Source organism: Salvelinus alpinus, chromosome 25 (genome assembly GCF_045679555.1).
Source record: "Salvelinus alpinus chromosome 25, SLU_Salpinus.1, whole genome shotgun sequence".
NCBI lineage: Eukaryota > Metazoa > Chordata > Actinopteri > Salmoniformes > Salmonidae > Salvelinus > Salvelinus alpinus.
Window position 1 is genome coordinate 16,370,778 of NC_092110.1, and position 23,255 is coordinate 16,394,032.

The window sequence follows — 23,255 nt, forward strand, 5'->3', positions numbered from 1 at the left end:
AAGTGTTCATATTCTTTAATGCAATACGCAACACTAAACAAAACAACAAACACGACAAACGAACAGTCCTGAAATGTGAAACAAACACTAACACAGGAAACAATCACCCACAACACACAATGGAAAACAGGCTACCTAAGTATAGCTCCCAATCAGAGACAACGATAGACAGCTGCCTCTGATTGGGAACCACACCAGGCCAAACACAGAAATAGACAACCTAGAAATACAACATAGAATGCCCACCCACATCACACCCTGACCAAACAAAACATAGAAACATACAAAGCAATCTATGGTCAGGGCGTGACAGCATCCACCGATTTTGCACTTCCATATCTGCAGAGAGACATCCCTAAAATTGGTCTTCTCAGGAAAATGTCTTGGGACTGGTCTGAAGTCAGTACAGGCGAACTGCCAGCTTCTGTGTTGCGTTTACGCACTGAAGGTAGGTGAGGAGTCAAACGCAGGAAAGCAGAGATGTCAGTGTAGCGGATATTTTAATCAGGGCAATTTCAAAAACATGGTACAGTACAATACCCCAAAACAATGGGAACTAACAGTACTCCCGTAAGGCGCAAAAACACAACGCACCATACTATAATAACCACACGCGTAATACACTGAGGAAAGCCTCCACAAGCAACAAGAAAAAGAATCCTGCACAAACCTAAGCGGGGAAACAGGGGTAAATATACACACAGAAATGAAAGCAAATGAAAATCAGGTGAGAATGAACCAAAGACAAAACAAACGGAAAAGGAAACATGGATCGGTGATGGCTAGTAGGCCGGCGACACCGACCCCCGAGCACCTCCCGAACAAAGAGAGGAACCACCTTCGGTGGAAGTCGTGACATTCTGTCTATAGCGTTTGGGCTACACACTAATATAACCCTTATGTGGAATGGTGAGTCTCTCACAAACATGTACAGATATGGAAGTGCAAAATCGGGGGCCTTAGAAAGCAACAGTGGCGTGCCGTGGGCCTGGGGCCTGGGCCTTCAGTGAGGTACTACACAGTCCCACCCGAATTAATCCAACTCTTATTACCATCATTATGATGCCATGGCTCTAGACACTATACATTTAGACAGAAACGCAGTATAACCAGGTGTTGCGTCACCTTGAAATTGACAAATTGACATTTTTGGGTAAACAGCGTTTACCCAAAAACATGACACAATCAATGAGTCTTTTCAATATTTCCCTTCACCTTTTCATTGTGCAGCTCCGTTGCCCTGCGCGCTTGTTCGTTGAGCTGTAGATCCACTTCGGTGTGCCCAAAAGTTTTCAAAAGCACCATTGCTTGTAAGTGCCCAGCCGTACTTTGGTGTCTCGTTGCTGCCTTGGTTAGACAACTCAAGTTTGCAAAGCCAGTGTGGCTCCAAACACCAAATCGATCACTTGCAAATAATAGGCATTCCCAGCAGTACAGTTTGCAGTGCTTCTCGGAGCCGTGTAACACTGGAGCCAGCCAGCAGGCGTACAATAGCCAACTCTAAAGCTGATTGGTTGACACTAAATTTTCATTTCCATTCACTATAAGCTACAAGCGCCCGCACTGTTGATTCTGAAGGCCTGAGGGCAGATTTTAGACCCCTGGCAACACATGATGGCTCAATATGATTGGATAAAAGATGTAACATAAAGACCAGCCCTCCAAATATCAACCTGGGGCTGGAAGCAGTGCAACCAAGAGGAAAGCTATGAAATGAAGAGTATAACTCTTACTCTGGGGAATAATTTAATACATATTTGTGGGAAAATATATTTTAAAAAAATTTATATTCTGATGATGTTTAGGCCAGCAGAGAAGGCCTTGCTGGCCCTGACGGCCCACCACTGGAAAGCAAGCATCCCGGAGTCACCTCTTCACTGTTGACGTTGAGACTGGTGTTTTGTGGGTACTATTTAATGAAGCTGCCAGTTGAGGAATTGTGAGGCATCTATTTCTCAAACTAGACACTCTAATGTACTTGTCCTCTTGTGCACCGGGCCCTCCCACTCCTCTTTCTATTCTGGTTAGAGCCAGTTTGCGCTGTTCTGTGAAGGGAGTAGTACACAGCGTTGTACGAGATCTTCAGTTTCTTGGCAATTTCTCGCATGGAATAGCCTTCATTTCTCAGAACAAGAATAGACTGAAGAGTTTCAGAAGAAAGTTCTTTGTTTCTGGCCATTTTGAGCCTGTAATCTAACCCACAAATGCTGATGCTCCAGATACACAACTAGTCTAAAGAAGGCCAGTTTTATTGCTTCTTTAATCAGAACAACAGTTTTCAACTGTGCTAACATAATTAGCCTTTTAAAATGATAAACTTGGATTCGCTAGCACAACGTGCCATTGGAACACAGGAGTGATGGTTGCTGAAAATGGGCCTCTGTACGCCTATGTACAGTTGAAGTCGGAAGTTTACATACACCTTAGCCAAATACATTTAAACTCAGTTTTTCACAATTCCTGACATTTAATCCTAGTACAAATTCCCTGTTTTAGGTCAGTTAGGATCACCACTTTATTTTAAGAATGTGAAATGTCAGAATAATAGTAGAGAGAATGATTTATTTCAGCTTTTATTTATTTCATCATCTTCCCAGTGGTTTAGAAGTTTACATCCACTCAATTAGTATTTGGTAGCATTGCTTTTAAATTGTTTAACTTGGGTCAAACATTTCGGGTAGCCTTCCACAAGCTTCCCACAATAAGTTGGGTGAATTTTGGCCCATTCCTCCTGACAGAGCTGGTGTAACTGAGTCAGGTTTGTGGGCCTCCTTGCTCGCACACGCTTTTTCAGTTCTGGCCACAAATGTTCTATAGAATTGAGGTCAATCAGTCAATCAAATTTATTTATAAAGCCCTTCTTACATCAGCTGATGTCACAAAGTGCTGTACAGAAACCCTGCCTAAAACCCCAAACAGCAAGCAATGCAGGTGTAGAAGCATGGCGGTTAGGAAAAACTCCCATGAAAGGCCAGAACCTATGAAGAAACCTAGAGGAACCAGGCTATGAGGGGTGGCCAGTCCTCTTCTGGCTGTGCTGGGTGGAGATTATAACAGAACATGGCCAAGATGTTCAAATGTTCATAGATGACCAGCAGGGTCAAATAATAATAATCACAGTGGTTATCGAGGGTGCAACAGGTCAGCACCTCAGGAGTAAATGTCAGTTGGCTTTTCATAGCCGATCATTCAGAGTTTCTCTACCGCTCCTGCTGTCTCTAGAGAGTTGAAAACAGCAGGTCTGGGACAGGTAGCACGTCTGGTGAACAGGTCAGGGTTCCATAGCCGCAGGCAGAACAGTTGAAACTGGAGTAGCAGCATGGCCAGGTGGACTGGGGACAGCAATGAGTAATCAGGCCAGGTAGTCCTGAGGCATGGTCCTAGGTCTCAGGTCCTCCGAGAGAGAGAAAGAAAGAAAGAAAGAAAGAAAGAGATAAAAAGAGAGAGATAATTAGAGAGAGTATACTTAAATTCACACAGGACGCCGGATAAGACAGGAGAAATACTCCAGATATAACAGACTGACCCTAGCCCCCTGACACATAAACTACTGCAGCATAAATACTGGTGGCTGAGACAGGAGGGGTTGGGAGACAGTGTGGCCCAGTCCGATGATACCCCCAGACAGGGCCAAACAGGCAGCCTATAACCCCACCCACTTTGCCAAAGCACAGCCCCCAGACCACTAGAGGGATATCTTCAACCACCAACTTACCATCCTGAGACAAGGTCGAGTATAGCCCAAATAGATCTCCCCCACGGCACAACCCAAAGGGGGGGCGTCAACTCAGACAGGAAGATCACATCAGTGACTCAACCAACTCAAGTGACGCACCCCTCCTAGGGACAGCATGGAAAAGCACCAGTAAGCCAGTGACCCAGCCCCTGTAATAGGGTTAGAGGCAGAGAATCCCAGTGGAGAGAGCGGAACCGGCCAGGCAGAGACAGCCAGGGCAGTTCGTTGCTCCAGTGCCTTTCCGTTCACCTTCACACTCCTGGAACAGACTACACTCAATCATAGGACCTACTGAAGAGATGAGTCTTCAATAAAGACTTAAAGGTTGAGACCGAGTCTGCGTCTCTCACATGGATAGGCAGACCATTCCATAAAAATGGAGCTCTATAGGAGAAAGCCCTGCCTCCAGCTGTTTGCTTAGAAATTCTAGGGACAGTAAGGAGGCCTGCATCTTGTGACCATAGCGTACGTGTAGGTATGTACGGCAGGACCAAATCGGAAAGATAGATAGGAGCAAGCCCATGTAATGCTTTGTAGGTTAGCAGTTAAACCTTGAAATCAGCCCTTGCCTTAACAGGAAGCCAGTGTAGGGAGGCTAGCACTGGAGTAATATGATCACTTTTTTTTAAATATAATTTTATTTTGGTTCTAGTCAAGATTCTAGCAGCCGTGTTTAGCACTAACTGAAGTTTATTTAGTGCTTTATCCGGGTAGCCGGAAAGTAGAGCATTGCAGTAGTCTAACATAGAAGTGACAAAAGCATGGATACATTTTTCTGCATCATTTTTGGACGGAAAGTTTCAGATTTTTGCAGTGTTACGTAGATGGTAAAAAGCTGTCCTTGAAACAGTCTAGATATGTTCGTCAAAAGAGAGATCAGGGTCCAGAGTAACGCTGAGGTCCTTCACAGTTTTATTTGAGACGACTGTACAACCATCAAGATACATTTTCAGATTCAACAGAAGATCTCTGTTTCTTGGGACCTAGAACAAGCATCTCTGTTTTGTCTGAGTTTAAAAGTAGAAAATTTGCCGCCATCCACTTCCTTATGTCTGAAACACAGGCTTCCAGCGAGGGCAATTTTGGGGCTTCACCGTGTTTCATCGAAATATACAGCTGTGTGTCATCCGCATAGCAATGAAAGTTAACATTATGTTTCCGAATGACATCAATAAGAAGTAAAATATATAGTGAAAACAATAGTGGTCCTAAAACGGAGCCTTGAGGAACACCGAAATTAACAGTTGATTTGTCAGAAGATAAATCATTCACAGAGACAAACTGATATCTTTCCGACAGATAAGATCTAAACCAGGCCATAACTTGTCCGTGTAGACCAATTTGGGTTTCCAATCTCTCCAAAAGAACGTGGTGATCGATGGTATTAAAAGCAGCACTAAGGTCTAGGAACACGAGGACAGATGCAGAGCCTCGGTCTGACGCCATTAAAAGGTCATTTACCACCTTCACAAGTGCAGTCTCAGTGCTATGATGGGGTCTAAAACCAGACTGAAGCATTTCGTGTACATTGTTTGTCTTCAGGAAGGCAGTGAGTTGCTGCAACAGCTTATTCAAAAAAAATTGAGAGGAATGGAGATTCGATATAGGCCAATAGTTTTTTAAATATTTTCTGGGTCAAGGTTTTGCTTTTTCAAGAGAGGCTTTATTACTGCCACTTTGAGTGACTTTGGTACACATCCGGTGGATAGAGAGCCATTTATTATGTTCAACCTAGGAGGGCCAATCACAGGAAGCAGCTCTTTCAGTAGTTTAGTTGGAATAGGGTCCAGTATGCAGCATGAAGGTTTAGAGGCCATGATTATTCTCATCAATGTGTCAAGAGATATAGTACTAAAAAACTTGAGTGTCTCCCTTGATCCTAGGTCCTGGCACAGTTGTGCAGACTCAGAACAACTGAGCTTTGGAGGAATACAGAGATTTAAAGAGGAGTCCGTAATTTGCTTTCTAATGATCATGATCTTTTTCTCAAAGAAGTTAATGAATTTATCACCGCTGAAGTGAAAGCCATCCTCTCTTGGGGAATGCTGCTTTTAAGTTAGCTTTGCGACAGCAATAAAAATACATTTTGGATTGTTTCCTCAATTAAGTTGGAAAAATAGGATGATCGAGCAGCAGTGAGGGCTCTTCAATACTGCATGGTGCTGTCTTTCCAAGCTAGTCGTAAGACTTCCAGTTTGGTGTAGCGCCATTTCCGTTCCAATTTTCTGGAAACTTGCTTCAGAGCTCTGGTATTTTCTGTATACCAGGGAGCTAGTTTCTTATGATAAATGTTTTTAGTTTTTAGGGGTGCAACTGCATCTAGGGTATTGCGCAAGGTTAAATTGAGTTCCTCAGTTAGGTGGTTAACTGATTTTTGTACTCTGATGCCATCTATTTTGTCAGAGTACAAGTCAGGGCTTTGTGATGGCCACTCCAATACCTTGACTTTGTTGTCCTTAAGCCATTTTGCCACAACCTTGGAAGTATGCTTGGGCACATTGTCCATTTGGAAGACCCATTTGCGACCAAGCTTTAACTTCCTGACTGATGTCTTGAGATGTTGCTTCAATATATCCACATAATTTCCTCCCTCATGATGCCATCTATTTTGTGAAGTGCACCAGTCCCTCCTGCAGCAAAGCACCCCACAACATGATGCTGCCACCCCCGTGCTTCACGGTTTGGATGGTGTTCTTCAGCTTGCAAGCCTCCCCCTTTTTCCTCCAAACATAACGATGGTCATTATAGCCAAACAGTTGTATTTTTGTTTCATCACACTAGAAAACATTTCTCCAAAAATAACGATCTTTGTCCCCATGTGCAGTTGCAAACCATAGTCTGGCTTTTTTATGACGGTTTTGGAGCAGTGGCTTCTTCCTTGCAGAGCAGCCTTTCAGGTTATGTCGATATAGGACTCGTTTTACTGTAGATATAGGTACTTTTGTACCTGTTTCCTCCAGCATCTTGTTCTGGGATTGATTTGCACTTTTCGCACCAAAGTACGTTCATCTCTAGGAGACAGAACGCGTCTCCTTCCTGAGCGGTATGACGGCTGCGTGGTCCCATGGTGTTTATACTTGCGTACTATTGTTTGTACAGATGAACGTGGTACCTTCAGGCGTTTGGAAATTGCTCCCAAGGATGAACCAGACTTGTGGAGGTCTACAATTTTGTTTCTGAGGTATTGGCTGATTTCTTTTGATTTTCCCATGATGTCAAGCAAAGAGGCACTGATTTTGAAGGTAGGCCTTGAAATACATCCACAGGTACACCTCCAATTGACTCAAATGATGTCAATTAGCCTATCAGAAGCTTCTAAAGCCATTACATAATTTTCTGGAATTTTCCAAGCTGTTTAAAAGCACAGTCAATTTAGTGTAACTTCTGACCCACTGGAATTGTGATACAGTGAAATAAGTGAAATAATCTGTCTGTAAACAATTGTTGGAAAAATGACTTGTGTCATGCACAAAGTAGATGTCCTAACCGACTTGCCAAAACTATAGGTTAACAAGAAATTTGTGGAGTGGCTGAAAAACGAGTTTTAATGACTCCAACCTAAGTGTATGTAAACTTCCGACTTCAACTGTAGATATTCCATAAAAAATCTGCCGTTTCCAGCAACAAAAGTAATTTACAACATTAACAATGTCTACACTGTATTTCTGATCAATTTGATGTTATTTTAATGGTCAAAAATTTGCTTTTCTTTAAAAAAACAAGACATTTCTAAGTGACCCCAAACATTTGAACGGTAGTATACATATATATTTGTTTTTGATACTTCAAGGGGTCTTAAAACTTCTTCGGACTGCAATCCCGTTAACGGGATCGATATGACAACAGCCAGTGAAAGTGCAGGGCGCCAAATTCAAACAACAGAAATCTCGTAATTAAAATTCCTCAAACATACAACTCTCTTATACCATTTTAAAGGTAATCTTGTTGTTAATCCCACCACAGTGTCCGATTTCAAAAAGGCTTTACAGCGAAAGCACCACAAACTATTATGTTAGGTCACCGCCAAATCACAGAAAAACACAGCCATTTTTCCAGCCAAAGAGAGGAGTCACAAAAAGCAGAAATAGAGATAAAATGAATCACTAACCTTTGATGACCTTCATCAGATGACACTCATAGGACTTCATGTTACACAATACATGTATGTTTTGTTCGGTAAAGTTCATATTTATATAAAAAAATCTCAGTATACATTGGCGCGTTATGTTCAGTAGTTCCAAAAACATCCGGTGATTTTGCAGAGAGCAACATCAATTTCCAGAAATACTCATAATAAACGTTGATCAAAGATCAAGTGTTATACATGGAATTTTAGATCCACTTCTCCTTAATGCAACCGCTGTGTCAGATTTCAAAAAAGCTTTACGGAAAAAGCAAAAACCATGCAATAATCTGAGGTCGGCGCTCAGAGCCCAATCAAGCCATACAGGTACCCGCCATATTGTGCAGTCAACAGAAGTCAGAAATAACATTATAAATATTCACTTACCTTTGATGATCTTCATCAGAATGCACTCCCAGGAATCCCAGTTCCACAATAAATGTTTGATTTGTTCAGTAATGTCCATCATTTATGTCCAAATAGCTACTTTTGTTAGCGCGTTTGGTAAACAAATCCAAAGTCACGAAGCGCGTTCACTAAAAGCAGACGAAATGTCAAAAAGTTCCGTAACAGTCAGTAGAAACATGTCAAACGATGTATTGAATCAATCTTTAGGATGTTTTTAACATAAATCTTCAATAATGTTCCAACCGGAGAATTCCTTTGTCGTCAGAAATGCGATAGAACAGAGCTCGCTCTCACATGAACGCGCATGGTCAGCGCATGTTCAGCTCATGATAGACCTTACTCAATCCCCTCTCATTCACCCCCACTTCACAGTAGAAGCATCAGACAAGGTTCTAAAGACTGTTGACATCTAGTGGAAGCCGTAGGAAGTGCAAAATGACCCATTTCCCACTGTGTATTCGATAGGCGATGAGTTGAAAACCTACAAACCTCAGATTTCCCACTTCCTGGTTGGATTCTTTTCTCAGGTTTTTGCCTGCCATATGAGTTCTGTTATACTCACAGACATCATTCAAACAGTTTTAGAAACTTCAGAGTGTTTTCAATCCAAATAGACTAATAATATGCATATATTAGCAACTGGGACTGAGGAGCAGGCCGTTTACTCTGGGCACCTCTGGGCACCTTTTCATCCAAGCTACTCAATACTGCCCCTGCAGCCATAATAAGTTAAAATTCAAAATCAAATAGCTAAATTATCCTTTGTATGACCTTAAAACAATTACATATAGCTTAGTAGATTGCCAAGCAACAGAAGAGGGAGGAGCTCTGGAGGCTTAGAGAGGAGGAGGGGCCACATGGGTCAGAGGTTAGACTGAACACACCCCAGGACCACAGACTGAACAGACAGGTACACACCATAAACACACATAGCAGAGCACCAATAGTCACATCAAATAAAATCACACACAATCCCACTTTTAATGGCCAGTCATTATGTTAATCTCAAGTGAGTACATCTTCCTCTCTCCCTCAGTCCAATTTAATATAACGTTTTGTTGGGATTATGAAATATACAGATATTGCATAAGAGTCCCTGTAGCCAATAGACTAGTATGGTTTGTATCTGATACACATTAGGAAAAACATGGAGAAATTGATTTTAGAATAAATTACAAACAATTACCTCTCCTACTCTCTCCATCTCTCTCTCTCATACTCTCTCCTTCACAGACACCAAATTACCACGCTCCTTCAGCCACACTGGGATAGTAGTCATGGCAACAGAGATGCTAATCTCCAGTGGACACGGAAAGAGAGAGGCAGAAAGTGAGGAGGCTGGTTTGTGCTTCATCCCTCCCTCATCCCTCTCTTTTTAAATCCTTATATTTGCTCCTCCTCTACCCCTTACTCTCTCTCCCAACTCCCACCCATATCTACCTCCTCTCTCTCCCTCATTCTCTCCATCTCTTTTCCCCTCCCCTTACTCTGGCAGAGCTCACACACACACATATGTTATGGGTGATTAGGCTGGCTGAGCTGTTGGCCAGAAGCCTTCTGAGGGAGAGGAGAGAGGGGGGTTGGAGAGAGTGTGTGTGTATAGATGTGTAGATGTTGTATCTAGAATTACCACTAGGAGGCAGAGTGTGTGTGAGTGTGTGTTGAGCTTAGCAGCGCAGAGGGCTCAAGCAGCGGGGAGGAGCGGACGGCTCATAGGCTGCTGTGGTGTGTGTGTGTGTGTGTGTGTGTGTGTGTGTGTGTGTGTGTGTGTGTGTGTGTGTGTGTGTGTGTGTGTGTGTGTGTGTGTGTGTGTGTGTGTGTGTGTGTGTGTGTGTGTGTGTGTGTGTGTGTGTGTGTGTGTGTGTGTGTATGTGTGTGTTGATCAGTGGAATGAAGCGCACGGACAGACAGGCAGAGTGACAGGCGGGGGAAGGCTGAATTGTTACCACAGCTCCACATGGATGAGGATTAATTCATTGGATTTTCACACAATTACATCTCAACACACACACCCCCACACACACACAGGTCTGTTAGCTGGAAGATGCTGCATTAGTTCATAACAAGCCACTGTCTCCCTAGATGACCGTGGTGAGTCAGCCATGCAGGAGATGCAGAGGGAGAGAGAGAGAGGGGGATGAAGAGAGGCTAGAGGAGAAGAGGAACAGGAACGGATTCCACCGCTGCCGCTGGTCGCGAGGAGCACCTGGTATGAGAGGGGATAGAGTGTTTCCTAGAGAGGAAGAAGGGGAGGAGGGATGGAGAGGAGGCCGTCGTGTAGTGACAGGCTCTGATGGCTCCTCGCTCCCCGGGAGAGTCAGAGACAGAAACACAGCGGCTGAGGAGGGACAGGAGGTATTTGGAAAGTGACGTGGGATCAGAGGAGGAGGGTGTGTTTTGGTTCGGGACGAAAGGAACAGGAGTAACATGGCCGCTCAGTCTGATGGAGGGGGATGGGGAGGAACGGGGGAGGGTGTGGGGGAGGGGGTGTTTGATGGAGACACAGAGGGAGACTGTCAGCCTCTGGAATCTGCAGCCATTCACATCTGTCTCTGTTGCCACTCTGCTGTCTGCTATTGGGGCTGTCGCTCCAACTGCCTGGGAAACCTGCTGGGGGAGGACACTACTGGGTAAGTGTGTGTGTGTAGTATGATAATTTTCTCTGCAATTCTCATTTTTACCCTTTTACCATTATTATTATGATCATTCTTATTATAGAGGGATTGGAGGGACCGGAGTTGGCAGGGGTAGCGGTTTAAGGGAGACTCGCTGCCCGCCAGAGGAGGGCCTGTGGCTGGACTGTCTCTGGCTGATCCTGGCTCTCCTCGTCTTCTTTTGGGACGTGGGAACAGACCTACTTCTCGCTGCGGACTACTACACCAGACAGGACTATCTGTGGTTTGGTCTGACGCTTTTTCTTGTGCTGGTGCCGTCGATTGTAGTTCAGATCCTGAGCTTCCGCTGGTTCACCCAGGACTACAGCGGAGAGTGTCTGACAACCTGCCTGGGGACAGTGGACTGCAGCAAGGGAGGAGAGAGAGAAAAGCTGACCAGGCGAGAGCCAGCCGACCAAAGATGGATTTATCCCGGGACAGACCGGGTAAGAGTGGCCTCAGTGTGGCTGTGGCAGATCACCATACACATTCTACAGCTGGGACAGGTCTGGAGGTAAGGACAGAGCATGTCACCCTGTTCTCTCCTCCTCTACTGTCCATACAATAGACCACATGTTCACCTCGCCTCACACACACTTTATGTGAGTTTGCCTGCATGCATCTGTGTTTGCAGTTTACCTCCCTTAGACAATATTTTTTATTTCACCTTTATTTAACCAGGTAAGCTAGTTGAGAACAAGTTCTCATTTACAACTGCGACCTGGCCAAGATAAAGCAAATCAGTGCGACAGAAACAACAACACAGAGTTACACATGGAATAAACAAGCGTACAGTCAATAACACAATAGAAAAAAAGAAAGTCTATATACAGTCTGTGCAAATGGCATGAGGAGGTAAGGCAATAAATAGGCCGTAGTAGCAAAGTAATTACAATTTAGCAGATTAACACTGGAGTGATAGATGAGCAGATGATGATGAGCAGATGATGGTGTGTAAGTAGTGATACTGGTGTGCAAAAGAGCAGCAAAGTAAATAAAAACAATATGGGGATGAGGTAGGTAGATTGGGTGGGCTATTTACAGATGGACTATGTACAGCTGCAGCGATCGGTTAGCTGCTCAGATAGCTGATGTTTAACGTTAGTGAGGGAAATGTAAGTCTTCAGCTTCAGCGATTTTTGCAATTCGTTCAAGTCACTGGCAGCAGAGAACTGGAAGGAAAGGCGACCAAAGGAGGTGTTGGCTTTAGGGATGACCAGTGAGCGTGTGCTACGGGTGGGTGTTGTTATCATGACCAGTGAGCTGAGATAAGGCAGAGCTTTACCTAGCATAGACTTATAGATGACCTGGAGCCAGTGGGTCTGGCGACGAATATGTAGCGAGGGCCAGCCGACTAGAGCATACAGGTCGCAGTGGTGGGTGGTATAAGGCGCTTTGGTAAAAAAACAGATGGCACTGTGATAGACTGCATCCAATCTGCATCCAATTTGAGTAGAGTATTGGAAGCTATTTTGTAGATGACATCGACGGAAGTCGAGGATCGGTAGGATAGTCAGTTTTACTAGGGTAAGTTTGGCGGCATGAGTGAAGGAGGCTTTGTTGTGAAATAGATAGCCGATTCTAGATTTGATTTTGGATTGGAGATGTTTGATATGAGTCTGGAAGGAGAGTTTACAGTCTAGCCAGACACCTACGTATTTGTAGTTGTCCACGTATTCTAGGTCAGAACCGTCCAGAGTAGTGATGCTAGTCGGGCGGGTGGGTGCGGGCAGCGAACGGTTGAAAAGCATGCATTTGGTTTTGCTAGCGTTTAAGAGCAGTTGGAGGCCACAGAAGGAGTGAAGTATGGCATTGAAGCACGTTTGGAGGTTAATTAACACAGAGTCCAAAGAAGGGCCAGATGTATACAGAATGGTGTCGTCTTCGTGACACTCTAGTTTTGGTCTAGAGTGTCACCCCCTTCGAAGAGGGTGATGACCGCGGCAGCTTTCCAATCTTTAGGGATCTCGGACGAAACGAAAGAGAGGTTGAACAGACTGGTAATAGGGGTGGCAACAATGGCGGCGGATAATTTTAGAAAGAGAGGGTCCAGATTGTCTAGCCCAGCTGATTTGTACGGGTCCAGGTTTTGCAGCTCTTTCAGAACATCTGCGATCTGGATTTGGGTGAAGGAGAAGCTGGGGAGGCTCGGGCAAGTAGCTGCGAGGGGTGCGGAGTTGTTGGCCGGGGTTGGGGTAGCCAGGAGGAAAGCATGGCCAGCCGTAGAGAAATCCTAATTGAAATTTTAGATTATCATGGATTTATCGGTGGTGACCGTGTCGCCTAGCCTCAGTGCAGTGGGCAGCTGGGAGGAGGTGCTCTTGTTCTCCATGGACTTTAGAGTGTCCCAAAAATTTGGGGAGTTAGAGGTACAGGATGCAAATTTCTGTTTGAAAAAGCTAGCCTTTGCTTTCCTAACTGACTATGTGTATTGGTTCCTGACTTCCCTGAACTGTTGCATATCGCGGGGAATATTCGATGCTATTGCAGTCCGCCACAGGATGTTTTTGTGCTGGTCAAGGGCAGTCAGGTCTGGAGTGAACCAAGGGCTATATCTGTTCTTAGTTCTACATTTTTTGAAAGGGGCATGCTTACTTAAGATGGTGAGAAGTGAATAGCTTTGCTTTTGTGTGAGTGAAAGTCTAAGATTGAAATATGTTTGTCCTATTTCAGTGCATGTACAAGTGGGTAACCTGTAAGTGTGAGGTTTGAAATGGAAATTAGTTTTTGCATATCCCAAGTCCCCCTGAGACACCCTTGGAGAGTGGGGTCACGGCCAAGGATCAGCCATTATTGATGGCGACCTTGGAGCAATTGGGGTTAAGTGCTTTGCTCAAGGACACCGGCAGATTTGTACCTATTCGACTCGGGATTTGAACCAGCGACCTTTTTAGTAACTGGCCCAACGCTCTTTACCGGTAGGCTACCTGCCACCCACCCACGCATGGACGCACGCACGCACGATACACACACACACACACACACACACACACACACACACACACACACACACACACACACACACACACACACACACACACACACACACACACACACACACACACACACACACACACACACACACACACACACACACACACACACACACAGAGCTCTAACAGGCAACACTGAATCTACAAAAAAACTACAGTCAGTAGCATTAGCAAGGTTACTCGAACAATCCAAATGGCCATATTAGCGACAAAGGGCACATGTGCAGAACATAGGCAGAAGCTGCACTGACCTGAATAAAGCTTATTTCCCCACTGTTTGGTAAAACAGTTTTAAACTATTTGGGCTCAATCGATTTTCATATTCTCTTGCGTTTGTGCTACACCCTGACTGAACACCAATGGTCAAAGCCCCCCCAACCACACACACACACACACACTCTCTCTCTCTCTCCCGCTCTCTGTCAGATTAATCTTTAATGGCCTAGGTGCCTGAGGGAGATGTTGAGTGGGTTTAAGAGCAGGTGTGCGTGTGTGTGTGTGTGTGTGTGATGGGGGTTGGGAGGCAGCTCAGTGATTTGTAAATGAGAGTCGTCTGAGGAACGTTTGGACCGTCCATGTTTGTCTAGTAATGCACTGAGCATTCAAGTACATGGTGGGCTGGGGGCTCTGACTGACTGGATGACACCTGTATGACTGTGGTTTCTTGCATGTTTATAAAGGCTCACAGTGAAAATAACAACCCTGCCTCTCCCCAGTGGTGTGTGTCTGCATGTGTGCCCGTGTGTAACACTTCCCCTAATGGTGTGGCCTGTCCCAAAGAGTGGTGTATGTGTGTGGAATGGTTCAGTCTGATTGAGATAGATCACTGTGAGATGGAGCGATGGAGTAGAAGGGAGAAAAAAAGAGCTTGAACACACATAACAGTAGTGAAGGGGGGAGGGGACTGAGGGAGAGAGCGAGAGAGTGAAAGGATGGATAACAACATCAAAATTTTACGCAAATTAAACACAAATCAATAAGTTCTCTCTCTCTTCTTCCTCTGTTGTGATGTGGCATTTTTCAGGTTTCTCTGGTGAAATATGTGTGTCTGCATGTGTGTGTTTCTAAGTGGCCAGTGAATTATTGATGTCATATGAAATTTGCTCATATGATGCAGCCCAGATGGTTGTATGAGCATGACTACGCACATGCATACACACAAACACACACACCCACAGCCTGGGGCACTCCGTAATTGATCTTATTCATTCAAACAGGTTCTATCTCTCTCTCTCTCTCTGGGCCATGATGGCGGTATTACAGGGGCCATGATGATTGACGTCTCACCTCCAACTTCTGACCCCCAGGTATATCCGTACGTTGTACCTGGGTATCCAGTCCCACCGTATGAAGGAGCTTAAGGAGGCCCAGAGGAGGTTCTACTGGGCCATGATGTTTGAGTATGCAGACGTCAACATGCTGCGGCTACTGGAGACCTTCCTGGAGTCAGCTCCTCAACTAGTACTACAGCTCTGTATTATGATACAGCAGAACCGTGCTGAAACTCTACAGTGTACGTATACACATACAGTTCACACACAGTACACATTACACACACACACTCACTCGTCAACTAGTTTACCAAGATGAGAATCAATCCCTCTCTCTCTAGGTATATCTAGTCTAGGCTCTCTTCTGTCTCTATCCTGGGTGTTGGCTTCGTACCACAAGCTCCTGCGTGACTCCAGGGACGACCAGCGCAGTCTGAGTTACCGCGGTGCCCTTCTCCACCTTCTCTGGCGCCTCTTCACCATCTCCTCCCGCGTTCTCTCTCTCGCCCTCTTCGCCTCCCTCTTCCACCTGTACTTTGGCATCTTTGTGGTGCTCCACTGGTGTGGCATGGCACTGTGGGTGGTGCATGGAGGAACAGACTTCTGTATGTCTCGCTGGGAGGAGGTGCTGTTTAACATGGTGGTGGGCATCGTCTACATCTTCTGTTGGTTCAACGTCAAGGAGGGACACACCAGGGGACGCATGGTTGCTTACTACTCTGTGGTACTGGCTGAGAATACACTTCTCACCGGACTGTGGTATGTAGACAGACAGACACACCTATGTGTTTCATCATCTAATAGGTGTATCTATCTTAATTAGTGCAGAGACAAATGTGTGTGCGTGCATATCATAATAGGTGCATGTGTGTGTGTTACAGGTATGTGTATCGTGACCATGCAGAAACAGACATCTACGCGGTGCCAGCGTTGTGTGGTGTCTACCTGTCCTTTGCGGGTGGAGTACTGGTGATGCTTCTATACTACGGCCTTCTCCACCCCTCACACACACACCCCACCCCGGCCTCAACCTGCTGTGACGAGCTGCTGTGGGGTAACCCCCTGCCCCCCTCCGCCCCGCCAACCCCAGCCCACCTGACCAACTCTTCCCACAGTGATGACGTCATCACAGACAGCTGTCTGCCGGTGTTCCAGGTGCGTTCAGAGCCCCCCACCTCACGCCATTTCGAGGGTCCTCTGATAAAGATTGACATGCCCAGGAAACGTTACCCGGCCTGGGACGCTCACTACGTGGACAGACGGCTGCGAAGAACCATCAACCTACTGCAGTACCTGACACCTGCAGCCGCAGGCATTCGATACAGGGACAGATCTCTGCTCTATGAACTACTGCAGTACGAGTCTTCTCTCTGACACAAATATACATACACATACAGTTGAAGTCGGAAGTTTACATACACTTATTTTAGAGTCATTAAAACTCGTTTTTCAACCACTCCACAAATTTCTTGTTAAACTATAGTTTTGGCAAGTCGGTTAGGACATCTACTTTGTGCATGACACAAGTAATTTTTCAAACAATTGTTTACAGACAGATTATTTAACTTATTTCACTGTATCACAATTCCAGTGGGTCAGAAGTTTACATACACAAAGTTGACTGTGCCTTTAAACACATTGGAAAATTCCAGAAAATTATGTTATGGCTTCATAAGATTCTGATAGGCTAATTGACATCATTTGAATCAATTGGAGGTGTACCTGTTGATGTATTTCAAGGCCTACCTTCAAAAATGCCTCTTTGCTTGACATCATGGGAAATCAAAAGAAATCAGCCAATACATCATTTTCTGGTTCGTCCTTGGGAGCAATTTCCAAACGCCTGAAGGTACCACGTTCATCTGTACAAACAATAGTACGCAAGTATAAACACCATGGGACCACGCAGCCGTCATACCGCTCAGGAAGGAGACACGTTCTGTCTCCTAGAGATGAACGTACTTTGGTGCGAAAAGTGCAAATCAATCCCAGAACAACAGCAAAGGAACTTCTAAAGATTCTGGAGGAAACAGGTACAAAAGTATCTATATCCACAGTAAAACGAGTCCTATATCGACATAACCTGAAAGGCCACTCAGCAAGGAAGAAGCCACTGCTCTAAAACCGCCATAAAAAAGCCAGACTATGGTTTGCACATGGGGACAAATATCGTACTTTTTTGAGAAATTTCCTCTGGTCTGATGAAACAAAAATACAACTGTTTGGCCATAATGACCATCGTTATGTTTGGAGGAAAAAGGGGGAGGCTTGCAAGCCGAAGAACACCATCCAAACCGTGAAGCACGGGGGTGGCAGCATCATGTTTTGGGGGTGCTTTGATGCAGGAGGGACTGGTGCACTTCACAAAATAGATGGCATCAAGAGGGAGGAAATTATGTGGATATATTGAAGCAACATCTCAAGACAACAGTCAGGAAGTTAAAGCTTGGTCGCAAATGGGTCTTCCAAATGGACAATGACCCCAAGCATACTTCCAAAGTTGTGGCAAAATGGCTTAAGGACAACAAAGTCAAGGTATTGGAGTGACTCAGTTACACCAGCTCTGTCAGGAGGAAGGTGCCAAAATTCACCCAACTTATGGTGGGAAGCTTGTGGAAGGCTACCCGAAACTTTTGACCCAAGTTAAACAATTTAAAGGCAATCCCACTGGGAATGTGATGAAAGAAATATAAGCTGAAATAAATCATTCTCTCTACTATTATTCTGACATTTCACATTCTTAAAATAAAGTAGTGATCCTAACTGACCTAAAACAGGGAATTTTTACTAGAATTAAATGTTAGGAATTGTGAAAACTGAGTTTAAATGTATTTGGCTAAGGTGTATGTAAACTTCCGACTTCAACTGTATGTACAGTGGGGAGAACAAGTATTTGATATACTGCCGATTTTGCAGGTTTTCCTACTTACAAAGCATGTAGAGGTCTGTAATCCAGAAAATCACATTGTATGATTTTTAAGTAATTAATTTGCATTTTATTGCATGACTGATACATCAGAAAAGCAGAACTTTATATTTGGTACAGAAACCTTTGTTTGCAATTACAGAGATCATACGTTTCCTGTAGTTCTTGACCAGGTTTGCACACACTGCAGCAGGGATTTTGGCCCACTCCTCCATACAGACCTTCTCCAGATCCTTCAGGTTTCGGGGCTGTCGCTGGGCAATACGGACTTTCAGCTCCCTCCAAAGATTGTCTATTGGGTTCAGGTCTGGAGACTGGCTAGGCCACTCCAGGACCTTGAGATGCTTCTTACGGAGCCACTCCTTAGTTGCCCTGGCTGTGTGTTTCGGGTCGTTGTCATGCTGGAAGACCCAGCCACGACCCATCTTCAATGCTCTTACTGAGGGAAGGAGGTTGTTGGCCAAGATCTCGCGATACATGGCCCCATCCATCCTCCCCTCAATACGGTGCAGTCGTCCTGTCCCCTTTGCAGAAAAGCATCCCCAAAGAATGATGTTTCCACCTCCATGCTTCACGGTTGGGATGGTGTTCTTGGGGTTGTACTCATCCTTCTTCTTCCTCCAAACACGGCGAGTGGAGTTTAGACCAAAAAGCTCTATTTTTGTCTCATCAGACCACATGACCTTCTCCCATTCCTCCTCTGGATCATCCAGATGGTCATTGGCAAACTTCAGATGGGCCTGGACATGCGCTGGCTTGAGCAGGGGGACCTTGCGTGAGCTACAGGATTTTAATCCATGACGGCGTAGTGTGTTACTAATGGATTTCTTTGAGACTGTGGTCCCAGCTCTCTTCAGGTCATTGACCAGGTCCTGCCGTGTAGTTCTGGGCTCATCCCTCACCTTCCTCATGATCATTGATGCCCCACCGAGGTGAGATCTTGCATGGAGCCCCAGACCGAGGGTGATTGACCGTCATCTTGAACTTCTTCCATTTTCGAATAATTGCGCCAACAGTTGTTGCCTTCATCCCAGCCTTGTGCAGGTCTACAATTGTATCCCTGATGTCCTTACACAGCTCTCTGGTCTTGGCCATTGTGGAGAGGTTGGAGTCTGTTTGATTGAGTGTGTGGACAGGTGTCTTTTATACAGGTAACGAGTTCAAACAGATGCAGTTAATACAGGTAATGAGTGGAGAACAGGAGGGCTTCTTAAAGAAAAACTAACAGGTCTGTGAGAGCCGGAATTCTTACTGGTTGGTAGGTGATCAAATACTTATGTCATGCAATAAAATGCAAATTAATTACTTAAAAATCATACAATGTGATTTTCTCGGTTTTCGTTTTAGATTCCGTCTCTCACAGTTGAAGTGTACCAATGATAAAAAGTATAGACCTCTAAATGCTTTGTAAGTAGGAAAACCTGCAAAATCGGCAGTGTATCAAATACTTGTTCTCCCCACTGTACATGTGTGCACATGTAGCCGATTTGAAATGGCTAGCTAGTCAGTGGTGCGTACTTGTAGCGTTCGGTGACATCACCTGCTCTGAGACCTAAACTGAACAGAAATATAAACGCAACGTTACAGTACAGTACATATAAGGGAATCAGTCAACTGAAATAAATTAATTTAGGCCCTAATCTATAGATTTTACATGACTGGGACTAAAGATCTGCATCTGTTGTTCACAGATACCTTTTAAAAAAAGCTAGAGGCATGGATCAGAAAACCAGTCAGTATTTGGTGTGCCTACCATTTGCCTCACGCAGCGCGACACATCTCCTTCGCATAGAGTTAACCGGGCTGTTGATTGTGGCCTGTGGAATGTTGTCCCACTCCTCTTCAATGGCTGTGCGATGTTGCTGGATATTTGCGGGAAATGGAACACGCAGTCGTAGACGTCGATCCAGAGCATCCCAAACATGCTTAATGGGTGATATTTTCAGCTTCCAGGAATTGTGTACAGATCCTTGCGACATGGGGCTGTGCATTATCATCGTGAAATATGAGGTGATGGCGGCGGATTACTGGCACGACAATGGGCCTCAGGATTTCTTTACGATATCTCTGAGCATTCAAATTACCATCGATAAAATTCAATTGTGTTCGTTGTCCATAGCTTATGCCTGCCCATACCATAACCACACCACCACCAACATGGGGCACTCTGTTCATTGATGTCAGCAAACCACTCACCCTCATGGCGCCATACTGTCTGCCATCTGCCCGGTACAGTTGAAATCAGGATTCACGCGTGAAGAGCACACTTCTCCAGCATGCCAGTGGCCATCGAAGGTGAGCATTTGCCCACTGAAGACGGTTACGATGCCAAACTGCAGTCAAGTCAAGACCCTGGTGAGGACAACGAGCACGCAGATGAGCTTCCCTGAGACGGTTTCTGACAGTCTGTGCAGAAATTCTTCGGGTTGTGAAAACCCACAGTTTCATCAGCTGTGGCTGGTCTCAGACAATTCCGTAGGTGAAGAAGCCGGATGTGGAGGTCCTAGGCTGGCGTGGTTACACATGGTCTGTGTTGTGTGACAAAACTGCACATTTTAGAGTGGCCTTTTATTGTTCCCAGCACAAGGTACACCTGTGTAATGATCATGCTATTTAATCCGCTTCTTGATATGCCACACCTGCCAGGTGGATGGATTATCTAATACAACGTGCCATTAGCTAACACAACGTGCCATTGGAACACAGGAGTGATGGTTGCTGATAATGGGCCTCTGTACGCCTATGTAAATATTCCATAAAAAAATCTGTCGTTTCCAGCAACAAAAGTCATTTACAACATTAACAATGTATTTCGGATCAATTTGATGTTATTTTAATGGACAAAAAAATTGCTTTTCTTTCAAAAACAAGGACATTTCTAAGTGACCCCAAAATTTTGAACGGTAGTGAATATATAAACAGCTGCTTGAAAGCGGTCTGCTAGCTGTGAGTTTATATTCTCTTCAGTTTGGCTAACTGTTTGGCTAACACTGAGTGTACAAAACATTCCTAAAATTGAGTTGCCTCCCCTTTTTCCCTCAGAACAGCCTCAATTTGTCAGGACTTGGACTCTACAAGGTGTGGACAGTGTTCCACAGGGATGCCGGCCCATGTTGACTCCGATGCTTCCCACAGTTGGTGTCAAGTTGGCTGGATGTCCTTTGGGTGGTGGACCATCCTTGATACACACGGGAAACTGTTGGTTGTGAAAAACACAGCAGCGTTGCAGTTCTTGACACACTCAAACTGGTGCGCCTGGCACCTACTACCATACCCCGTTTAAAGGCACTTAAATATTTTGTCTTGCCCATTCACCCTCTGAATGGTACACATACACACTCCATGTCTCAATTGACTCAAGGTTTAAAAAGTCCTTCTTTAACCTGTCTCCTCCTCTTCATCTACACTGATTTAAGTGGATTTAACCAGTGACATCAATAAGGGATCATAGCTTTCACCTGGTCAGTATATGTCTTGGAAAGATGTTCTGTACTCAGTGTATATTTCAATGTACAGAGATTTGTGTGTACTATGTGTGTTGTGACTGAGCTGTGAGTCCAGTAGTCTGTTATGTTTGCTTGTTTGTCTGTTCAGAAGGGCACAACATTACAGAACTTTAAGATAGAAATGTATTGTGTAGAACAGATATGATTGTCTGTCATGTAGTTAAGGGATATGTCGTGCTCTTTCTGATAACCTCATCTCTGAGGTTGTCATGGTAACAGAGACCTTTACCTAAATACACCTGACAATCCCTCCACCAATCAACACTAAGCCTTCCACTGATCAACTTCCTATGGTGCAAATACAGAATATACAGTATGTTAATATGTATGTGAAATTCATTTGTTAACTTAATTTTGGTGCAAATGTATATGAATATGTATTAACTTATTTGTGGACAAATATATATGAATTTCATATGGTGCAAATATATATTAACTTAATTTATTAAAGCAATAATACACTTGAGGGTATGCGTTTTGAGTCACAAGTGGACTCAGCATTCTACATTTGACTTCTAACCTCTCTCTGTTTCTGTTCTGGGTCTAAGGTAACAGAAGGGTCTCATTTTGTGCCAAAAAATCTGAGACGCAATTAGTTCAGAGATGAGGCTGTATTGATGCAGGTTCACATCAAAATCTACTTTATACAGTACCAGTCAAAACTTTGGACACACCTACTCATTCCGGGGTTTTTCTTTATTTGTACTATTTTCTACATTGTAGAGTAATAGTGAAGACATCAACATTAATAAATAATACATCTGGAATCATGTAGCAACCCAAAAAGGGTTTAACAAATAAAAATATATTTTATATTTGACATTCTTCAAAGTAGCCACCCTTTGTCTTGATGACAGATTTGCATACTCTTGATATTCTCTCAACCAGTTCATGAGTTAGTCACCTGGAATACATTTCAATTAACAGGTGTGCCTTGTTAAAATGTATTTTGTGAAATTTCTTTCCAACGACAGTCCATCAGTCAATCCGGAAAATTTCAAGAACTTAAAAAATTTCTTCAAGTGCAATCACAAAAACATCAATGGCTATGATGAAACTAGCTCCCGTGAGGACCGCCACAGGAAAGGAAGACCCAGAATTACCTCTGCTGCAGAGGATAATGCCACGGATCCCCCCCGTACTGCTGCTCATTCTGTTCACCAGTTCCGGAGGTCGACGTCACCGGCCTTCTAGGTTGCACTGAACTGTGTCATTACGCACACCTGGTTCCAATTCCTCACTGATTGTATTTGTATAAATTGCCCTTTGTTTCCCCATTGAGCTGTTGATTATTGTTCCCACATCCATTGGTCATGTGAGTACCTATGCGTTGTCTCAGCTTGTGCTGCATGTTTTGTGTATTGTCTATTTCGGGTCTCGTCCCATATCGTCCTACGAGGTTTACTCTCGCTCTTTTGTTTGGGTACATCCCAGTGTTTTGTATACGTGTTTGTTTTGGGTGTATTAAAAACCCAGATGATGTATTCCTTCCCTGCCTGTCTCCAAATCCTTTATAACAGCGTGACAGAATAATCGACTCAACATATGGAGACAGCAGGGAAGGCCGAGCTTGCGACCATTGTAGGGACAGTACAGCACCACGAGGACTGTCTCTCCAGACTTGGGGTCGCCATGGAC

At 44.4% G+C, this 23,255-nt stretch overlaps 1 protein-coding gene across 1 annotated transcript; it reads left to right on the top strand.

Annotated features, from left to right (window-relative positions):
• The first annotated feature begins 9,848 nt into the window (after positions 1-9,848).
• On the top strand, positions 9,849-22,083 carry LOC139553462 (XK-related protein 6-like). Its single transcript, XM_071365805.1, has 5 exons — positions 9,849-10,897; positions 10,986-11,435; positions 15,222-15,427; positions 15,527-15,944; positions 16,067-22,083. Exons 1-5 carry the CDS (start codon positions 10,695-10,697, stop codon positions 16,557-16,559), a joined length of 1,770 nt encoding a protein of 589 aa, XP_071221906.1. The 5' UTR covers positions 9,849-10,694; the 3' UTR covers positions 16,560-22,083.
• The last annotated feature ends 1,172 nt before the right edge of the window (positions 22,084-23,255 follow it).

What these genes read in the sequence shown, in the direction of transcription:
- LOC139553462 (XM_071365805.1), top strand. Translation starts at nt 10,695, where the DNA reads ATGGCCGCTCAGTCTGATGGAGGGGGATGGGGAGGAACGGGGGAGGGT. An exon ending in CCGTGCTGAAACTCTACAGT is followed by an intron (nt 15,428 to 15,526) that starts GTACGTATACAC and finishes CTCTCTCTCTAG; the next exon opens with GTATATCTAGTCTAGGCTCT. An exon ending in ACACTTCTCACCGGACTGTG is followed by an intron (nt 15,945 to 16,066) that starts GTATGTAGACAG and finishes TGTGTGTTACAG; the next exon opens with GTATGTGTATCGTGACCATG.